The 22,388-nt window shown below is 44.5% G+C and overlaps 1 protein-coding gene across 1 annotated transcript in view; it reads right to left on the bottom strand.

The window, feature by feature from the left end:
- Window positions 1-19,992, bottom strand: part of LMCD1 (LIM and cysteine rich domains 1) — a 58,362-nt gene extending 38,370 nt beyond the window's left edge. The window contains exon 1 of the mRNA XM_058726147.1: window positions 19,829-19,992. Coding sequence (XP_058582130.1) covers window positions 19,829-19,870 — 42 coding nt within the window. The 5' untranslated portion in view covers window positions 19,871-19,992. The remainder of the gene's footprint in view (window positions 1-19,828) is intronic.
- Window positions 19,993-22,388: the final 2,396 nt, after the last annotated feature.

A 22,388-nucleotide genomic window follows, 5' to 3' on the forward strand; every position in this document is an offset into this window, starting at 1 on the left:
TACCTCTTCAGGAAGCTCTCCCCTCTCCTATCCTTTCTAAGCTCCTAACCACCACGTATGACCTGTTAGACACCCATCCACATGCATGCACACACACACGTGCACACATCCACACACGGCATGCATATCCATGAGTGCGCACGCACACACAGCCCTGTATGGAACATTTTCTATATTTGTAATCACTTGTTTGGTTCTGTCTTCCCCTCCAGGGAAGGAAATTATTGGAGATTCCCAAGATTCACATGTGTGAACACAAAGGGTTAATCTAGCTATGAAAACTGAATAGAAAAGCAAATCCATATGGGGGGAGGAAAATGTGAAATGAAAGCTTTCTCTGTTTAAGATCCCGCTCTCAACTCCCTTCCTAACCCCCCCTCCCTCCTCTTTGAGCCAACCTTCACTGATTTGAGGCTGGTTCCAGAAAAACAGGAACGCCCAGACCCAGGGCCATGAACAGAGTGGGCACATGGAAGCCTGCCTTTGGGGTAGCTGGTTCTAACACTGCAGCCCATCCAACAGCTGACCCCATCCTTAACCGTCTGCATCCTGAATGTCTCCTCTTGATTAGAACGAGTTATTGCAACCATTGTTTCCCGTTATCAGGCCTGGTTGGCTGCGTCTGTTAGTAATGTCTACCTCTTACCACATCATCACTTGGCATAATGGAGCAGGCACTGTGAGTGCTCCGCTAGCCAAGATAGGGGATTACCTACCCCCTTTTTCTTTTGCTTCCATATGCCTTTTGGGTAATTTTACTCTTTTGTATTTTTAGCACTTTCATCAAAAATAGGCAAAAAAGCGATAAGACTCAAATCAGTACATTTTCCAAGGGTTTGCGGCTCTTGGAAAGGCCTGACATGAGGGACCTTTGGACAAAGGAGCTGTAGCAATTGCATGAGACAATTCACATGGCTGGGCTTCTTTCCCACTTGGCGATGGCCGGAGCCCTTCAAAGTGGGCAGTCTCGAAATATTTTCAGAGTAACTCTTCTTTCAAAGGTGATGGGGCTGGGGTCACTTTGAAAAAGAGGAGTACAGGGGCGCCTGGGTGGCGCAGTCGGTTAGGCGTCCGACTTCAGCCAGGTCACGATCTCGCGGTCCGTGAGTTCGAGCCCCGCGTCAGGCTCTGGGCTGATGGCTCGGAGCCTGGAGCCTGTTTCTGATTCTGTGTCTCCCTCTCTCTCTGCCCCTCCCCCGTTCATGCTCTGTCTCTCTCTGTCCCAAAAATAAATAAAAAATGTTGAAAAAAAAAATTTTAAAAAAAAAAAAGAAAAAAAAAAAAGAAAAAGAGGAGTACAGAACAAGGCAGAAAGCTCCAAATCCTAAAACGAGTGCTCCATGGCTGGATGATTGCATCTGAAGGCAGCGCATGGAAAACACTGGAAGTTGTCAGGCCCTGCTCAGGACTCTGCCTCCATTGTTGAACATTCCTTTGGTAGTGCAGAAATGATGGTGACTGAAGGAGAGAGGAAAGTAGCCTGTGTGCTGCCAGCTTCTTGCTGACAGCTCATGGGTACACGTGGTTGAATCCAAAGCAGGTCCACAAATTTTACGTGTAAGGGACCCTGCTGGACTGAAGTGATAGGATTTTCAGGCTGAACTAATATTTTCCTTTGACACCAGCTTCCTTTGGACTGCCCAGGCTAACATGAATAGTGAATTGCACAAACGCAGACTGCCAAAACCACTCTCTCCTGTTTTTGAGAACTGCCTGGTTTTAGACAGGTCAGCCCATTACTTGAGGGCACACTGCTTAGTTAAAATAGTCAGTGGGGGGAGGGTCCTCCTTCTCCCCCCCCCCCCAAACATCCAGACTTTTTATGGATCTTTTGAGACCACTAGGTTCCCAAAGCATGGGCGTTGTTTTCATTGACTGTGAAAGGGATTCCCACAGGGCAAGAGCTGACCTGGCATTTCTTGCCAAATTGTTTGCAGAGGCTCCAACATATCTTTTTTAAACTTGTCTTTTTTTTCTTTCACTGATAGGCCCTGCCAGTTCTTGGGAAGATCTAAGTAATGCCACTAGTTTTGCTAGGAGCCAGAAGCTCTCCAACCCCCTTGGGAATTTTATCAGAGATTTACCAAGTGGCTTGAGGGAAATTAAGATAAAATAAAGTCCTTGTAGGGTTTCTTTACTCTCCCCTCCCCCATTTCCTAAATGAGAACAAGCTGTTGGTGTCCCCAGGCCTAATACCTTCAGGCCATACTTGGAAATTAAAATCTAAGTGGCTTCCTACTTCTTAGGTTTCAGCCCTTAGTAGACTCCTCCTCAAGTATAAAACTCTAAGCTTGAGGCCAGCAATACTTACTTATTATACCTCCCCAGTTTTTATAAGACTCCTGATTTTAGCGGCCTGATGTCCTAAGAATTTTTTCCTAAAGGATGTTAATTGTGTGTGTGTGTGTGTGTGTGTGTGTGTGTGTGTGTATGTGTCTGAATTCTTGCAGCATTACTGATCTAAGGATAACACACTTTTATTGGAGTTAATTTTGGAAATGGAGAGACTTAGCAAACCAAGTTGGAGAATTTTTAATCTTGCTTATCCGAATCTTAACATTGTAATAGGGAGTGTGCCATGTAAACGTACAGCACTGTTATTAAAAGTCTGAAGGCTTTACTTATGCAAATGACTCCTGCTGGGAATCGCACACATAAATTCTCAGGTTAACTTATGACATTGGAAGCATGGAGACACGCACATTTCCTTCAGCCAACATTGGTGCCTTGATGTTAAGAAACCACTTCCGTTTTACTGGAGTGCGTTTACCAAGAAGGTTTCTTGGTTTAAAACAAGTACCCTTTCTTATAAATGACTTCCCTCTTTTTCTTCACTAGCATATGGTTTTCAAACTAATATTAAATATATCTTCAAATACTTAATCCTCTCCTTGACTTTCCCTCTCCATAATGCATCAGTTGTATATACTTTATATAGTGGAATTCTATGTTTAAGAAAATCTGACAGAAGGAAATCATAGTCTTAGAAATAAAAACACTTTAAGGGCATTTAGATCAAGTTTTTGCAAGCTAGTTTTATGAAACAGAAATCAGCACTTGGTCACTCACCTTGCAAATAATTCATTTTCAAGGTCTCACCTTTGCAGCTCATTTAACACAATTAAAATGTAGTCAGAACTATGGAAACCAAGTCACTTTCCAGAAAGTTATCTCTTGAATAAATTTAGGATTATTTATTTAACCATATGCCCCAGGAAAGATGATACATTCCTGTATACCTCTGAGTCTGCCCATATGCAGTTCCTTCTGTGTGGAACATTTCTCTCTCCCCTCACCTAACTCGTATTTGTCATTCAGGTACCCCTATCATAGGGTCTTAGAAAACCCTGTATCTTATACTTCTTTGTAGCACTCATCATGATTATTACTTAATCCTGAATATAACTCTTCAATGACATTCTTTCCTGCTAGACAGAAAGCAATATGGGGGCAGGGTCCCTGTGTGTCTAGTTTATTGCTCTGTCACCAGTGCCTCAAATTCTGCTTTGCACATAGTAGCTCCTTAATAAACATGTGTCTGACTAGCTTCTTTTATAACACTTTCATTTTTGCCTTTGATTAATGCTTCTTCAGTGTTGCGTTAAAAGCTAATGCGTAATAGATACCCTTCATCTGAGGCTGATGCCTGTAGGAAGAGTTGGGAAAACAAGAATCAACCTGATTTCCTGTAGTTTCCAAGATTCTAGCCTCCCCTGGTTGGCCAACCCTTCTTAACAGCCCTCCCCAACCGCTTCCTCCTCCCCTCTACTCTAAGGTTCCAGCACTTGTTCTTAATGTTTACTTATTTTTGAGAGAGAGAGAGAGTGAGTTGGGGAGGGGTCAGAGAGAGAGGGAGGCACACAATCAGAAGCAGGCTCGAGGCTCTGAGCTGTCAGCACAGGGCTGGAACTCACAAACCATGAGATCATGGCCTGAGCTGAAGTTGGACGCTTAACCGCCCAGGTGCCCCATTATAGCCTCTTGATTTTCAACATGCTTTTCTCTCTTAAGCATTTGTCTATTCAAATGGCTTCAGTATTCTCTCCAGCTCTCAGTGTTCCCTCCATGAGTGCTTTCAGCTCCTGGAATCTCTTCGTGGATAGGCTGTTGGCACTCCCACCTCACCTTCTTTGCTACCCAAACCCACTGGTTCTCCCATCTTTATGGTATTCCTACCCATCCAGTCACCCAGACCTGTGGTCTGCATCCCAGTCAGTTGTTCAAGGCAAGTAGACATGGAAAGAAATGCTCTTCTTCTTGGGCAGAATTCAGCTTTTCCTCTTTGAGGGGCCCATTTCTAGTGTGTGCCATCGCTTCCATGGTGTACCCCAGAAGATAGGAGATGCTCTCATGATGGGAGAGCTACTTTCTGACCTTCTGAAAGGTGACTCACCAGAGAGAGAAAATCCGACTTCTCTAGAGCAACTCAGACTTAGCAACCTCGGGCTTCTCCATGAAACAGAATACACACAATCACTGGGAAACTGAAAACTCAGGCCAGCCTGTGAGAGTCATTCAGTTCTACAGACTTTCAATGGCATTTCTGGTCTTGGATCATTGCTTTGGAACATCTCTTTCTCCACTCCTGCCCTTGAATTTGCTGGTGGAGCAGCAGGGGACACCATTTGTGTTGGAGCTGAACCCAAGCCCTGGCTACTTTATCACTACACATGTAACCCTGGTGAGCAGTTTCTGCTCTCTGAACCTCGATTTTTTTCACCTTTAAAATGGATCATAATTCCTACCATCCTCATGGGGCTGTTGTGAGAATCAAACATGATCATGCATATAGGATGTTGAGAAATTTGTAAAGTGCTATAGAGATCAAGGGTAATCCAATATTAGATGTTTATGAAAGCCTATGTTCCTCCTTTATGAATTCTGTCCTCAGTATACCACCTGGGTGATTATTATAATTTTTCTTTAAACAAATTACTTAAAAAAAACTTATTTCTTGAAAAAAACCTTTTAACCCTAAAATATATTAAAATAGAAGGTAAACTGGGGCGCCTAGGTGGCTCAGTCGGTTGAGCATCTGACTTCGGCTCAGGTCATGATCTCACGGTTTGTGGGTTTGAGCCTCACGTCGGGCTCTGTGCTGACAGCTCAGAGCTTGGAGCCTGCTTCAGATTCTATGTCTCCCTCTCTCTCTGCCCTTCCCCCACTTGCACACACGTGTGCATGCTCTCTCTCTCTCTCTCAAAAATGAACAAACGTTAAAAAGAATTAACAAAATAGAAGGTAAGTGTAAAAAATATAACAAATATAAAACAACATTATTAAATTCTAACTAGTGCTATTGACTTTTAAAAGGTCTGAGCCTGAGCACTACTCTCTATCATTACTCATCTTTCTGGACCCCTGCAAATGTGTTACATGTAGATAAGAAATGGCATAGAGGGCAGAGGGAGAGCTGTGGATTGAATCTCCTACATTTAATTCATGTTCATCATCTAGCTATGTCACCAATGCAATTTATTTAATCTCTCTGAATCTTAGTTTACTCATCCGTAAAATGAGATTTCTATAAACATTAGGAAAAAACTATGTAGCACAGTGCCTGGCACATGGCCCGTGTTTGATAAATGCAGTTAATATGCCTGGTGCAAGAGCAAAGCTTCTAATTTAATCCCTCCTATCAAGGGCAGAACTTACTGAAATTTTTTGTTTTTGGTTCTGAGGAATATGGAGTGAGTAATACAACTGAGGAGAAAATTTGGGGCCATTTCTCTACTAGCAAAGTAAGGAGGTGAGTTAAAGTGATTAACTGGACCACCCAGATTTTAGAAAGATGGGGAAAATATCAACCAGGAAAGCAATTTCACCCAACAAGACTTTGAATAGACTTATCCACTCTTTCAAAAGAGTGTTCATATTGGGGGTGCCTGGGTGGCTCAGTCAGTTAAGTGTCCGACTTCTGCTCAGGTCATGATCTTGTGGTTTGTGAGTTTGAACGCCAAATTGGGCTCTGTGCTGACAGCTCAGAGCCTAGAGCCTGCTTCGGATTCTGTCTCCGGCTCTTGCTGCCCCCTCCCCTGCTCACACTCTGTGTGTGTGTGTGTGTGTGTGTGTGTGTGTGTGTGTGTGTGTGTGTGTCTCAAAAAAAAATTTTTTTAAAAATTTAAAAAAAGAGTGTTCATGGTGTCAAAGGCTAGGCTAAAATAATAAAGCACCAAGAGGTGGAGATAGTAAGAATTTTTTAAAGAAAGGAGTGCCAAATCTAAGTTTTTGGGATAAGAAGAAATATGATGGGTCCAGGGCCTTCTCAGAATTTCTTGTACTTCAAAGAGTACGTACTTGGCAATGATTCTGCTGCTTTCCTGAGTTTGGTCAACGTGGCTGAGGGAAGGCAAAATTCTTAAAATCCATACAGATGGAACTTTTCCACTGGCCCTATTTTGGTATAAATATTCATTAAGGACTAGAAACTTAACATCGATATTGGTCTGAGCTCTGAGTGGTTTGGACTAAATTTCAGCCAATTTTCAGTTGTCCCTCTGGCTCTTGTCTCTCAGGAGGGCCAACTCTGCTGAGATGTGGCTGCTGTTGTCCAGAGCACTGAGCCAACTGCCTCCCCGGACCATGGAAATCACTGGAGTTTTTTCTCAAGAGACCTCCAGCCAGAAAGAGGGGGCCTCAAGGATCAGATGAAAGTTCAAGTCAGTTGTTTGAAGAAGGGAAACAAATCAAGGCTTGGCTCATCCACCATCCTAAAGCCAATCCTTTCATAGGCGAGCCTGCAGGAAGATAATAAAACTTGGGACCAGACATTAAAAATTCAGTTTGGTTTGGAATGGTGCCTTCCCCAACCCTCTCACTTTCATTTCCTTTTCGTCTCCAGATTCTTCCTAAATCTACCAGAGTCTCCCTCCCATGTCTCTGGCTCTACTCCTACCTTGTCAGTTCTGATCTTGGCCCAGGAGTAAGAAGGTTTTAGAATAAGCCCCATGGTTGAGGATCCCGCTGAGGGACGCTGGTCTCACCTACTCTTTTCCATGTCTGTCTTGTGTCCTCTGCCCTCATGCTCTTTCCTTCTTTCTACCTCCTCAAGATTCTTCTACCAGTTTCCCAAAAAGGTTGTATCATTTTATATTGCCTCTGGCAATGTATGAATTCTAGCTGCTCCACATCCTCGTCAACACTTGCTATTGTCGATATTTAATTTTACTACTCTTCTGGGTATGTAATGCCGTATCATTGTGCTTTTGTGTTTTTCTCAGGAGTAATAAGGTTGAATACCTTTCCCTACACTTATTAGCCATTTGGACATTTTTTTCTGTGACATGCTTGTTCAAATCTTCACCTATTTTTTTTTTTTTAAATTGGACTGCTTTTAAAAAATTGATTTAAATGGGGTGTGCCTGGGTGGCTTAGTTGGTTGAAAGTCCAGCTTCAGCTCAGGTCATGATCTCAGGGTTGGTGAGTTCGAGCCCTGCCTCGGGCTCTGTGCTGACAGCTCAGAGCCTGGAGCCTGCTTCTGATTCTGTGTCTCCCTCTCTCTCTGCCCCTGCCCCACTCATGCTCTGTCTCTCTCAAAAATGAATGTTAAAAAAAGGTAAAAAAAATTTGATTTAAAGCAGTTATTCATATATTTTGGATACAATCTCTTGTCAGATATATGTACTGTGAATATTTTCTTTGTGGATTGTCTTTCACTTTCTTAGTGGCATCTTTTAATGAAAGCAAGTTATTGGTGACCAGCCTTCTTTTTTTTTTTTTTTTTTTTTTTAAAGGAGGCTTCATGCCCAGCATGGACCTCGATGTGGGACTTGAACTCATAACCCTGAGATCAAGACCTGGGCTGAGATCATCAGTTGGACACTTAACCAACTGAGCTACCTAGGCTTGTGCCCCCTTCATATTTATATTTTGAGCATTCCCTCTAGATGGTAAAGTCACCAGGATATAAAATTTAGACTACTTTGTTACTGTTCTCGCATTCCATATAGTAAGCTATGACAACTTTGCAAATAATTTTAAAAGCTTTTTAAAAAGATATTACCTCTGTTTATCAAGGTTTTCTTCTATTCCTCCTTAGCCTTTTCTGATTTCTTATCATACCTCCACACCTCCGCCCTTTATAAATCAGGTACTTTGTGTATAGAACAGTGCTGATTTTTCATGAGTATTTAGGACACAGGTTTGGAGTTCTTAGTTCTTAGAGTTGTCTATCTCCTCCTCTTTTGCCATGTTTTTCCACTTTAAAAGCTATCCTCCAAGAAATAGGATAGTTTGGTGGCATAGAAGTGACCTTCCCAATTGGGTGAGATTTTAAGGAGAGGTAAATAACCTGCTTAAGTGGAGGTCACCAAACTCATGCCAAAACAAAACATGGGGGCTGTCTGTTGGCCATCTCACTTGGCTAAAGGCTGACACCAGGTCCCCCAGAAGCCAGGAACTAACCCAGGAAACAGATGCTTTGACCTTAATCCTGAACAACATGTAGCACTTGGTCAGTTACCCAGAACAGGAACGTTAGGAAAAAGTGGTCATCACATCCTTGCACTGAGGAGCTAGGGAAACAGAAGCAATGGGAAGAGGTTGCAGAGACAGATTTTAGCTCACAATGAGGAGGAGTTGTCTCATAAGCAGAGGAGTTCAGTAGGTCTCCTCGGGAGCTGCAAGTGCTTGTCAGTGGTATTCTCAGAGCATCTGCCTGTTGTGTCCAGTTCATCTGATGTTTAAGGATGGGACAGTTGAACAAAATAAAGTTTTAAAAGTTTTTCTGAACCTGAAATGCTATGATACCTCAAATTCTTACCCCACCTCTTCTACTCACTAGCTCTGTGACCTGGAACAAGTCACCTAACCTGCTAGATCTGTTGTTTCCTTGTCTGTTAAATAAGGAAGGTGACCAGGGCGCCTGGGTGGCTCAGTCGGTTAAGCATCCGACTTCAGCTCAGGTCACAATCTCACGGTCCATGAGTTCGAGCCCCGCATCGGGCTCTGGGCTGATGGCTCGGAGCCTGGAGCCTGCTTCCGATTCTGTGTCTCCCTCTCTCTCTGCCCCTCCCCCGTTCATGCTCTGTCTCTCTCTGTCTCAAAAATAAAATAAAACGTTAAAAAAAAATTAAAAAAAAAAAATAAGGAAGGTGACCTAGGGAAACTCTGAAGCCCTTTCGACCTCTTAAAAATTAATTGTAGTTGCTGAAGTATTCACTACAAGCATTATTAAAATAAATGTATGATGATTTCCCTTGTGATGGCCCCAGCCCTGGGCTGGGTCCAAGGAAAAATAAAGGTGAGTGACAAAAGCCATTCTAGGTAGCATGAATCTTAATTATGGGGTGTCTCCCCCCTCCCACGGGCTGTTCAGGCCTTTGGCTGTGTAGGAGGACAGACTCTAGAGGAAACACAGCTTTTCCATCAAACTTCGCCTCTTCCCAGGTTCTTCTCAGGTCCACACATAGCAATGATCTCCATAATTTCATTTTCCAGATAACTGGCAGGGAATCATCTGGAATTTTTCTTTTACATGCCATATACAACTGACAAAAATCAAGAACAATCATCCCAGTGACATTTTGACATCCAAACCATGTGTTTTTCATTTTGATGCCTCATCTGCTCTACCACATGGCAACAAGGAACCCACATTGTCAGACCAAGTGAGAAATCTGAAGAAATGGACAAAAGCAATTGGTGTGATGGCAGATTCTCCATCCTATTAACCAACTTCCTGCATTTCAAAAGGCTGATTTTCTTTCTGTTAGTTCATTAAGGTGTCCTACTTGGGATTTCTTTTCCTCTAAGTATCATTTATGGTTTCAGAGTTTAAAGGTGAATAAAACTCGGGGAGCAAAACTGCTGCCTGTGGTGCTCTGGATTGTTTTCATGTTCTGCTCACATGTGCTGTGTGCTGAATTTCACAGTGTGTGTGTGTGTGTGTGTGTGTGTGTGTGTGTGTGTGTTCCTTTCTTCCCATTTCTATTGCATAATCTCAGGTCTCTGAATCTAAATCTTCCTGCAAAACTTCAAACTCGACGGGGGTGAGTTTGCCGGATCTCCTTTGCTGAGAGTCTCAAGCCACTGCCATAAAGCTTTCTGTGTGCCCGTCTGACAGGGTTTGTATCCTCATCACCCGAAATATTTTGGTTGAGAGGCAAGAGGAGCAAGTTCTCAGAAGAGAAAACAAAAGCTGCAGATGTAGGGATGGATGGATACACTGAAATGTATTTCTCTGCAATTCAAGATGGATGATATTCCCTGAGTTAGAAGTCAGGTAGGATGGACAGTATACGTGACGTACTTGGAAAGCATAAAACTAGACCATGACCCGATCCTAACAGCTCATTTATCCTTGTCTTTCAACACTCAGCTCAGATGTCACCTCCTGGGTAAGCCTTCCCTGACCTCCCAGGTGGGGTTAAGTACTGCCTTTTCTGATCCCCCTCACTTCCATACTCCTACCTCTGGTCAAGGTCTTCAGGGACTGTTTCTTCTTGAATGGCCGGACTGGCTGCTCCTCTTCTGAAACCATCAGCTTCTGGGACTCTTTTCCTTCTATTTTTCTACTTATCAGCTTAGTTCCTGGCATATCATAATTGCATATATGTTTGCACAAACTAAATTCGTTTTTTTTTTTTTAAGTTTATTTTGAGAGAGAGCACACAGGAGCAGATGGGGGAAAGAGAGAGAGAGGAAGGGAAGAAGGGAGGGAGGGAGAGCATCCCAAGCAGGCTTCATGCTGTCAACACGAAGCCCCATGTGGGGCTCAAATTCACCAACTGTGAAATCGTGACCTGAGCCAAAACCAATGGTCAGATGCTTAATCGACTGAGCCACCCAGGCGCCCCTATACATGCACATATTTGTGTATATGTATATAGAATACTGTTAAAGCTTGATTTTGACAGAGGTCTTAATGTATTTGGGCTCTTTTGGTTGTCTGACACAAAGGCATTCCCTCTTAGAATAATGTTCTAAATGCATAAAATATGTAGGATTACAGAGGAAACCATTATTACTGAAACAGTATCAATAGATAAAAACAGATCTATGATTTAGGAACACACATGCCTTTATTAAGTTATTAACAAGACTCAGCAGTGGATTTATTGTTATTCCAGAATATGGATAAGCATAAGTGGTACATTAGATATCTATCTCAGCTGTAATAGGATATGAAAGTATCAGATTTCCACTGGTATCAAGGGCATAGGGCCTACATCCAGCTATCTTTTTCTAATGTAAATATCTTGTTCAATAGCTTTATTTGGTTAAAAAGACAAGTCGGGCTGCTAAGCTATCTGGGCTTTTGCCTTCCATCATAACTGAAGAAAAAGCTGAATCAGATAGAGGCTGGGTATATTGGGATGCGATTTTTCCTCATTTACATTCCTTGATACCCTCAATTCTATCCACAGATCCCTGGTTAAAAACCTCTCCTCCATCTGCTAGCAAGATTTAAAAAATTCCCTTGACTTCCTCTACAATAAGCCCACAAATGCTGACCCCTGCCCACATTGGGGCCAGATCTCCCTTAAGAAGGACACTGGCTGGCATCAGTGCCAGGGTTGGGTAGGGAGCACAGGAATGTCTCAGCAGGTGGGTGGCTCTCTTCCAGGATGAGGGCAGGGCTGGGCTCCTCTCTCCCTCCACTTCTTCTAGCCAATGGATTAGCCAGGCCAGTCACCTTGGTAGTCCACCTCATGGATCAGTACCTGGACATGTCACTTAGTCATACAGCCCAAATAGATGCTGTCTTCTTAAGGGCAGGTTATGGGGTGTTAGTCAGCCAAGAGACCTTTCTCTGTGCTCCTGTCCTTTGGTGCCCTTGCCATCAACACCACTAAGGACAGAGCCTGGGGTGTTGGGCTGCATCTGAGGACATAGGCTGAGCACAGACGATCTGTCTTCTTCCATGTCTGCAAGGCAGCTGAAGGGGCTGCTTGTTACCAGTAGCACCTGAGAGCTGCCAGTATGCCCCTTGCCTCAGACTTCTCATCACTAAACTGCCTGTTTAAAATGCAGTAACTGGGAGAATTATCATACTTGTTCTACTGTTGCACTGTAGACATGACTGGGGTTGGTTGTGGCTCAAATGTGTGCAGTGCTGGGAAATATGAGGGTGGGTAGCAAAGGAGAAGAGGTAGGTGTGTGTGTATACACCTGAGTGCTACAGATGGTCATGGAACACACAGAATCCTAGGACACTGACATTATTTGGCCTTTATCCTACCTTTATGAGAAATGCATTTGAGCAGACTCAAGTTTATGTGGCAGGGACCAAAACTTGTTTTATTCATTGTCTTTTATTCAGTGCTAGGCACGGTGCTTGGCACGTGACAGAAGCTAAATAAATATTTGCTGAATGAAGAAATGACCATTACCCTGATTTATAAGCAAGACACCCGAGACTTGGTGAGAGGAAGCCCCTGTGTAAGATCACATGGCTGGTGCCAATGACTGGTCTCAGGCAAGGGGAGGGCTCCTTTTTAGAAGTGGAGCAACAAATATGCAAAGCAAATTGTTGCCATTGTCACGATTTTGCATATGATGCTGCCTGAGTATATTTATGGCTAAGTCTAAGTTTAGCTACAAAGAGAAGGTCCTGCAATCTGATATCTTGGAAGCCACATGTGACATGACGTAGGTAAGCTGAACTTGGTTTAACTACCTATGGGATTTCTGTGCTGTACTGATGAGAGGGGATACCAGTAACAGCAAGAGGAAATATTTTTTGAGGCATCCAGGCACTTTTTGTGCTTTATCTCGTTAACTATTGTTTACATGTAGAACTATTGTTAACTCGCTTTCTCAAATGGGGAACCCGAGGTCCAGAGAGGAAAAGCAACTTGGCAGAGATTACAGACCTAGCAAATGGCAGAACCATGAGTCACATCTAGATCTCCATACTTGCAAAGGCTGTGTGTTTAACCGCTTCTCAGTTGGCCTCTAAATCATGTGGCCAAAGCTAAATTCATAGCCAAAACGTTCACTTGACCTTCTGAAGTTTGAGGGTATGAAGTTGACGTGAAATTAGAGTCCTCTGGGCATGGAAGTGACAGAATAGAGAAGATCCCCTTTTCTCCTGCATTCATAAAAGATGCTGTGAATCAGTGCATCTTTTGGTTATGTCTCAGGTAAATCTTGGACATGTTATTTCTCCCCTGTCTCCCAATTGCCACAAAAAGGATCCCTAGATTCAGCTCAGCTCTTTTAAATGATTCATTTGCATTTTTCTCCAAAGATTAATTTGATAAAGAACCTCATGTTTTAAAACACAAGGAGAAAAAAAATCCATAAACATATCATGTGGATTTGAAACAGCCGCCATGGGCTGGACCCCAGTCCTCTTTCGTTCTTCCAAAGAGTGACGTGCCAAATGGAGCCTTTGTTTTTCGCCCCCCTCAGCAATCTTATTTCCTTTTAAAGCATGTCCTGGTGGGGGCTTGGCTGTGTTTTGCTTGGTCCTGATTCACGTGTTATTGGGTAGACCATGAGTCAGGCTGACCAGGCATGTAGAGATACACATTCTAGAGGTCAAGCTTATCCCCAGGCTAGAATTTCCTGGAAGCTCTGGGACTGGGATCTCTAGGATTTATTTTTATTTTTATTTTTATTTTTTTGGCCAAGGGTCACTGCTTCTTCAGTAATTTCAGGATATTATTGTATGCTTCCTTAGATTGCCTCCCTACTAGCCCCCTCCCTTGAGAGTTATACCAGACTTCTAGAAAACCAGGAACCAGGAGAAATCTAGAAAGCCCTTGTTCTATATCTGGAAATGGCTTTGACTTGATGTGGGTGACAGTATAGTGACCAAGAGATACCAGAGAGGCACAAATGCCTGGTAACATTTGATAAATGCTGGGTAATTCCTGAATCAGACTAGTAAGGTGTAGAGGGACTTTGATCTCTGAGTGGAGCTCTCGCTGATAATCACAGCTCCCCTCCACCAGACTGCTACTTCTGAGGAAAGCCTTCTTATTTTTTTCTTAGAGTGGAAAGAGGTTAAGGTTTGGGACCAGAGAAGACTGGGTTTGAGTTTGTAACCTGCCATCATATAATCACTTAAACTTAATTTACTCATGTGTAGAAAGGATATTCAAATTTTTGCATGGTAGTCTTTTAGGCTAAATGGGATGTGAGAAAATGTCAGGCACCCGCATGTACTCAAGAGATGTCTTTCCCTCCTCTCTTTTGTCTTTCCTCGAATTTGTCTATGCTAGCAGACAATGAAGCAGTCTTCCTGGAGAGTCCTTAGGGGACAGGAGTCCAAATAAATGATAAAAGATCAAACATGTCCCTTCTGAGAGAAAATGTAAAAGGGTTTGCTTCTCATATAAAACAGCAGACAATGAGCAAAGAGTTGATCTGGAAGTTTGACAAAGCCTTGTAATTGTATTACCGTTTCTGTTTTTGTGAAACCACCATCAAATTTCCACATCAGATATTTAGGCTTAGATACCAAGTATAAATGTTGGCCACTGAAAGAATCTCAGTGCACATAATGAGACCCAACTTCTTGTTTAATGCTTTCTATAAAAGCTTTATAGAAAGCATTTCTAGAACTTCTGCAGATCCATGCCATTGATATGTATGAAGCTCCAAGAATAGGTTTAGGACACCCTAGACATTCCATGTGGAGTTAAAGAAATATCATCTTGAGCGACTCCTATAGAAGTGGTTGGTGGCCCTGCACCTGGCAAGATCATGGCAGCTGCCAGCCAAATCCTCTTCCCAACAGCAAATGAAAAGGAGGGGGGTGGTACTTCCAAAGGAAGGCACTTAAAGGACAACAGCTGTCTCTTCCTTCTGGATGTCCTGAAGAGCTGTTCCACAATTCTACTTTCAGTGGGACAAGGTTTTAGGCCTGTTTTCCATAATCCTTTGCTATTTGGGAGACAGTCTGGTGTACTGGAAAGGTCAGTGGACTGGAGGGAAAAGGAAGACTGGTTCTCCTTCAAGGTCCGCTACTTCCTAGGAAAGGTGACCTGTCCAAAGTCACCTGGTAAAGAAATGCCTGCAATTATTATCATGACTCAACCCCTGCCAGAAAACTTCTCATAATAAATATTTCAATGGTGTTGGATGAACCCTAGGGAGATAAGAACTCCCAAGATCTATGCTCATCATGACAGATTTCCACTTTATTATTCACACGCTATTTTGAATGTGTAAATTGGAAAGCAAAAATGAATCTCCTTTCCAAAATCAAATTGAATACCTCTTCAGGAGACCTGCTGACTCCAGCAGGCTGTAGGAGGAATTATTCCCTCACCTTTCTGTCCTTACCTTATTCTCACCAGAAGTGGCAGGCATGGGGGTGGGAAAGAAAGAGGCACACGTGAGCCTGTGTCACTGTCCCTCCTTCCTGGTCCCCAGCTTTTGCTGGACTCAGCCTATTCTTTTTCTTCCTGTCACCTTTGGCTAGTTAATGTGGAAAGAGGATCAAACCACAGGAACTTCAGAGGGAAATACCAAAGTCCTTTTCCCTCTGTCCTGCTTATAGAATGGTGGATAGGCCCTTGCTAAGAGGAGGTCTTGGAGCGTAGATGGCTGAGTGTAAAGCCTGGAGATGGTCTGTGATTAAGCCTTTCCTTGCCCCCCACCACCCCAGGTGGTGGATGCACTGGTGAAAGTCCATCAGCAGCCGCCAACCCCACATATTCACACAGGTCTGCACAAGATGACAAGCATCTGCAATTTACCAAGTAATGGCTTCAGCATCTGTTTTCAGAGATTCTTTAAGAAGGACTTGGATAATTTCTGTCTTTCTTTTTTAAAAAGGCTCTCCTTGGGGCCAAGTTCCTTATACACCTATGGGCATGTCTCCACTGCCTTGGCTATAAAGATCTTTAAGTGACAGCCTAGTATATTTTTAAGATTGAAGGAGCCAACGACAGTTCTTGAGGAGCTGTGTTTACATTGGATCGGCTCGCTCAGGCAACATGCCAGCAGTTTTGCACGCTGCAGGAACTGGAGGTGAAAGCAGGAAGCGCTGAGGGCAGAGGAGAGGATGAAGCTGGGGGACAGGAAAGCCAGGAGGGAGGGGATGCAGATGAGGATGTGGGGAGACGCCCAGCTGAACCTGGCAATGCACTTAGAACCATCATGTAATCCTCTTCTGACATTGTGTTGAGGGGTGAAAACAGAAAAAACTGGCTCCCTTTGGAGCCAATCCACTGGCACATGTACAGTCAACAGTGAACATGCTCTTAGATCTCTTTGTTCTAGTCCTTTCTAAATTCCTGCAAGTGGCTCCTTGGCAGCCAATAGGCCTGTATTCTTGCAAAGCCTAATGGGTTTCGGCACATTTTCTCAGCAATCTCACGTAAGGAGCTGGACCCCTCTGGGGCTAAGTTTCCTTGTCTAAAAAGTGAAAAGAGCTCCATGTCCCTTTTCAGGCCTAAAATTCTATGACTCCAGAGTGAGATGACTGGTGATCTCTGTTCCCTGTAAGCAGATTTTATATCTGTTGCGGGGAGAATGAAGACAAGATCAATGTTCAACTTATCAAGACTGAGCTGGGGCGCCTGGGTGGCTCAGTCGGTTGAGCGTCCGACTTCAGCTCAGGTCACGATCTTGCGGTCTGTGAGTTCGAGCCCCGCGTCAGGCTCTGGGCTGATGGCCCAGAGCCTGGAGCCTGCTTCCGATTCTGTGTCTCTCTCTCTCTCTCTCTGCCCCTCCCCCATTCATGCTCTGTCTCTCTCTGTCTCAAAAATAAATAAATGTTAAAAAAAAAAAAAAGACTGAGCAACTGGCTTTGGTTCAGCTGAATAAAAATTAGTTGCTATTGAGATGAGATAGTCATAAAGAAAAGCATGTCCTTTATCCACCAAAAGACTCCTTTCAGCATTCACACACCCATCGAAATCTACCATTGCCAACCAATACTACTCCTACCACTATGCCTACTACTACTAGCTAACTCTGAAAGCTGCTGTGCTGAGCCTGTCATATACATTATCTCATTTAATGACCACGGATACTTTGGGAGGTAGGTGCTGTGACCGTCTCTCCAATTTTCAGATAAGGACACAGACTCAGAAGTTAATTCGCTTGCCCAAGAGCACATAGCTAGTAAGTGGTAGAGTTGGGGTAGGAACCTGGATCTGGTTACAAGAACAGCAGTACCAGTATTCCTAAATTTGCTCAATCAACAACAGAATAAATCCGCAGTAGTGGTTGATTCCACTAAAAGAAATGGCATTTGGCCTTCAAGGCCCTTTATTACCAAGGAATGTTGACTATGCTCAGGGAACTTTCTGTGCTAGGACACCTTCTCTTTCCCAGTAGAAAAAAAACAAATGATGGCTCAAGAGTAGCCATTGGGAGCATTTAACTTGGCACAGATGAGAGGAGGCAGGTAACTGTTCCTAAGGTCTGCCACTAACTAGGTATGTGATCCTCAGGAGCCACTCTGTCAGATTGGTTAGACAGTCTCTAAGGCTACTCCGGGTTCTGGATTTTATGTTCTCCTGAAGACCTTTTTATGACTTCCCAGCTGCTAAGGATTCCTCGTATCCCTCTTCCCTTTGGGGGTAGGGCAGCAGAGACAGTTTGTGTGCCATTTTAAACCATTTCTCATTTTGTAAATGCGTCTCTTGCAGCTCCAAGAGTCTAATGAAATGGTTTCAAAATGCCTACGTGTGATTAGGCATCCTGAAGCCAAATGTTATACTCCCCGCCCCGCTGCTGCAGATTTAAAGAGTAAATATGCAATAAAAGCTTTTCAGCATGCTGTTGGTATGACAGTGTTTAATCACTATTATAAAGTTCAACAAAGAGAAGTTCTCTCCCACTCCCTTCTTTTCCCTTGACTTTTTGAGTTGAAGACTTTGGTTAATCTACATAGTGGTGACCGTCCTCCTCATTGCCACAGTCCCAAGAGGTTAAAAAAAAAAAAGTCCACTCTTTCATCTCTACCCACCACATTCCTTCTCTAAGCCTGTAATTGGATCTAAATGGAAAATAAACCCTTTGCAGGCCAAGGAAGTTGGCACTAGAGGGTGACAAGAAGGAGAACATGTTCCACCTCTAATCCGGATAATCACACTCTCCGATGCAAAGGAAAATAAAAACAAGGCTTCCTCCAAGCTGTGGCTTTGGCTTTCAGTAAGGAGGAGGGTTTCCATGTACTCTGCCTTACTTCAGACATTATCTATCAGTCAACATGTAGTAAAACCACCCCCAAATCACCTGACTTTGTAGAGGACAATGGGAGCTCTGCCCCTTTAGCTCTAAACTCTTTTACCTCGGCTGAATTTGGGGAGGCAGTTCAGGCACACAAATGTCTGGCTGCTACAAGTTAAAAAACATTCATGTACAAAATGTACTGTCCGCGAACACTATGGTCTTAGCTGGACAGATATTCAGTGGTTCCCCGGTAGTTTATTGAGTCCTGCTGTGTATGGTATGCTGTGCTGGAACAGAGATGAACCAGAAAGGTTTGCCTTCAAGGAGTTTAGAAAGATGTGTAAAGAAATAAGAGCAGTGCGTGCAGGACTCACTACTAGGTAGAAATTAGCAGGTACCTTACCAAGATCTAAAGTGTTCTGAGAATTCCATAGAAGGAGAGACGACCTGATTCTCCAAATAGTCTGGCAAATGTGATGGGACACGGTAGGTTCCAGAGATGCCCTGATTAAGTCTGACTTGGTGAACACATTCAGAAAGGTCTGCAGGACTCTGTGTGGGAGTCTGGGGCAGGACAGCTATGTAATGGTGCAGCAATAAATCAGATGCACGAACTCTGTGGCTCTAAGTATCTGGCTTGCATTTTTATTTTGAGTCGGACATGGGTTTGGGGTTTTTTGTTTGTTTGGTTTTGGTTTTTTGCCTCTCATCCTACTCCACAGGTAATGGCAGATGTCTAAGGAGGACTCTGCCCGCAAGAGTTTAAAAATGACTGCTTTGGGAGATTAACCCATAGTGTATCATTACTGATACAACTGCTGGGAGGGAGGCGAGGTCTATTATCCCCCAAACTGGAGACAAGGAAAATGAGGCACAGAAAAGTGACTTGGTCAAAACAGTATAGCTAAAAAGGGGCAGGGCCAGGGTTTCAGAGCCTAAGGCTTTCCTTACCCTGTGTTGCCTGCTGGAACCAATGCTCCATAACCCTGGGCTTTTGTTTTTCCAGTGGCTTAGACTGTCTGTCTCTCTGTTCCTTTCCAGCTCACTTGCCCTCTAAGCTCTGACCTGTGCCCTCTCCCAACTGCATCCAGGTAAGTAGCTGGTGGGCGTTGGAGCTACAGGCACAGCTGAGGGCCTCTCCTGCAGTAATTCACCCGTGACCTTCTGGGCTCTGGGCCAGCCCTTCCTGAAAGGGAAACGTGCAGACCCTGGGGACAGAAATTAGTTCCCCTGTGCTGGCACTGCTGCCATTGCCAACATCACCAACTAAAGAAACGTGTGTTTGTGTGTGTGTGTGTGTGTGTGTGTGTGTGTGTAAAACACAAAATACTAGGAGGACAGACAGCCAAAGGGGAGATTCCTTGTGAGTAAATGTTACTCTTCCCCAAGCCTTCACCTCAATTCCGGGAGGTGGAAGATGGGGTGGGAGGAGGTAGGATTTTTTTTTCCCCCTCGTTTCAGACAACAGAATTACTCTTAAAAAGAAAAAAAAGTTTTATTTAAATTTTAATTAGCATCACCGAAGAACTAAGATTCTTTGCAAATACTTTACACAATGGCTTTTAAGAGTAAGTTTTAGGGTGTGTGCCTGTTGGCTCAAATATGTATTCCCAACTTGTTTTCTGGGAAGTCTTGGAATTTAATGAATTTCCTTCTACTTACGTCTGGGGAAGTCTCCGCGAAACCTGGGAGAGGGGCACAAGGAAAAGGTAGAATGTGGGTTAAGTACAGACAGATACCAGCTCACCTTCTGAACTCCTGGGTTGAGGTCCTTAGCCACCTTTGCCATCTTCTGTGGTGCAGGAACAGCGCCTGGCTTCTCGGCAGAGGCGCTAGGGCGCGCAGCGGGGACAGCGCTGGCTGAATGGCCAGGTTCGCGGGCCCAGGGGGAGCTCTGCGCTCAGCCCTGCGCCGCGAGGTCCTTTAATTGGAGAGCGGGACTCCCTCTAAAACCGCGCCAGCCAATCCTCGCGAGCGCTTGCGCTCGGCCAGCCAATCGCAGCGCGCGGCTCAACCCCCTCCCTCTGGGCGTCCAGGGCCGCGCTGGGCGGCTGCTGCGGCGCGAGCGCTGTCCTGACGTCAGTGCGGCCGCGGCCCCTGCCGGTCCGGGCGGCTCTCATCAGTCCCTCGAGTGAGCGGCAGGAATCCGTCCCCACGCCCTTCTCCTTTAAAGGACAACGGGCAGAGGGTGGGGCGGGCTGCTGGGCCCCGCGATCCATTCAGGTCAGAGGGGAGAGTGATCAAACTGGTAGGCCGAGGTATTTTTAGTGAGCTGGGTCCAAAAATAAATGCTGAGCGTGTTCCCCTTCCCACCCTTTCTGCCTTGTTCTGGAGGGCGGGCGTGGGGGGGGGGGGTGTTGCGGGGCGAGGCGGGGGAGGCAGGTGGTATTCAGCCTCACCGACTGGGCCTGCTAACTTTCCCAAACCCGGGCAAGTCCTCCCTCCAGTGAGCGGACAAGAGGTGAGAGTCCAGCGGAGTTAAGTTTTTTTTGTAGTTTTTTTTTTTGTTTTGTTTTTAAATGGAGGTTTCTAAATTATATGAATGTGCCTTCCATAAGTTGTGTTAGAGAACACCCTCCCAATTCAGCGAGGAGGAGAATACAATTCTGATTTTAAATAAGCGCTGAGATGCACATTTTCTTTCTAGTTTCGTGAGTACTTAAGGTGTTCTTGTTGCCGTGATGGTAATGACGGTGATTTTCACTTGCATTTGGTACATGAGGACACAGGATCAGAGAGGATAACTGGTCCAAAGTTGAACTCTTCAGCAAGGCTTTAAAATCTGAGTTAGTGAGAGTGAGCGCTTACCTGGGAAGAAAGGGCATGGGATTATAGCAAGCCATAAACCAGGAAATTCTAGTTAAACTCAGAAAATTGGGTTATGGAGATCTGGACCAGCAAGCTTCCATCTGTGGATTTCTCACATCCGTGGGGCAAAGTGTCTGGCCACGTCTAGCATAACAGGTCCTGTAAGACATTATCAGCCAGGTCTTCCCTCACAGTGCCGTGCTGTGTGCCTATAACTCCACATCTCTGTTAAGCGGGTTCTACAAACCTGGGGTCCTGGGGGCATTTTCCCTGCCCGGACAGAGGACTAAACCCCAACCCCTTTTTACCCTGGGGAGAATACTGCTGTTTCGTGAGGTTTTCGGTCATGTAACTCACTGCCAGAAATGAGTACCCGCTTCTACCAGGACTCAGGTGGGCTAACATAAACCAAGTTGCAGGGAGACTGAAAGGGTGGGGGTGGGGGGGAGTGGTCTCAAAGTACTTTATGTGACTTATTTGGGAGGATGGGGGAGCTGCAGGTCACATTCTAGGGCTTCCTCTCTTATTGGAGATACTTTCCTTCTTAAAACCTCCTCCAGTTTGGTTGTTAACATAACATCATCATCCCCAGCAATCCCAAATCTTAACCAATGATCCCAAATTATGATTCCTTTTTTACATTCCTGGAGAATGCTGGCTTTCTGTTCGTGATTCCCCATTTTCCTCCTTCGTGGATCTGCTGGAATTGATGTTTGTCTTGCTTGCTCCCAGCTGTAGCCCCAACACCTAGCATGTGACAGACACTTGGAACACATGTGTTGAATGAATGCAGGTTGGGTTCTGTCTTTTAATCAGCAGTGAGCAGGCAGGCAGGGCTAGGAAGAAACGGTGCAGTGCTACACCTGGTTTAGTTTGTCCAAACTTCCAAGGTGGGCTGCACAGTAAACCCGTGTATAAATAAACGGTGGCCAACAGAAGACTGGCCTGAAAGAGTTTCCATAGCCCATTCAGTAGCAAATCCTAGGAACAAAAGTGCTGAACTGGGAAGTCATGCCAGAAGCCTTTGTATTTCAGAGTTACAGGAACAGAAGCCAGGAGAATAACAAAGACAGGCTTTATCCCTAGAAAACTGGGCAGAAGCCTTCTCAGTGAAGTCATTTCTCACTCCTTTCCCAGCCACCCTTTTGCCCCATCTTGAGAAATTATTGTTTCATGGAATAATTCTAATTGTATTAACTTTAACACTGTGTAGCTCCAAACACATGACCCTCTTCCTCTCCATATTTTTACCCTTGGCCCCAGTGTCATTTAAGGAGGCAGATATTGTGGCTCTTGTGAGAATCAGGAGCTACTGCTTGGGGTGGCGCAGTCTCTTTTTTCTGGAAAATAACCTGTTGTGGGCAGAAAGGCACCCCCCCCCCCCCCCCCAGTCCCTGCTTAGTACTTATTCTGTCCCCAGCTAAAGATGCTGACTTTGACTCTTCAAACCCTTCTCTTGAGCCAAATGTTCCAGGGGACCTATAGTTCAGAGGCTTGGC

This window comes from Neofelis nebulosa, chromosome 4, assembly GCF_028018385.1.
Source record: "Neofelis nebulosa isolate mNeoNeb1 chromosome 4, mNeoNeb1.pri, whole genome shotgun sequence".
Taxonomy (NCBI): domain Eukaryota; kingdom Metazoa; phylum Chordata; class Mammalia; order Carnivora; family Felidae; genus Neofelis; species Neofelis nebulosa.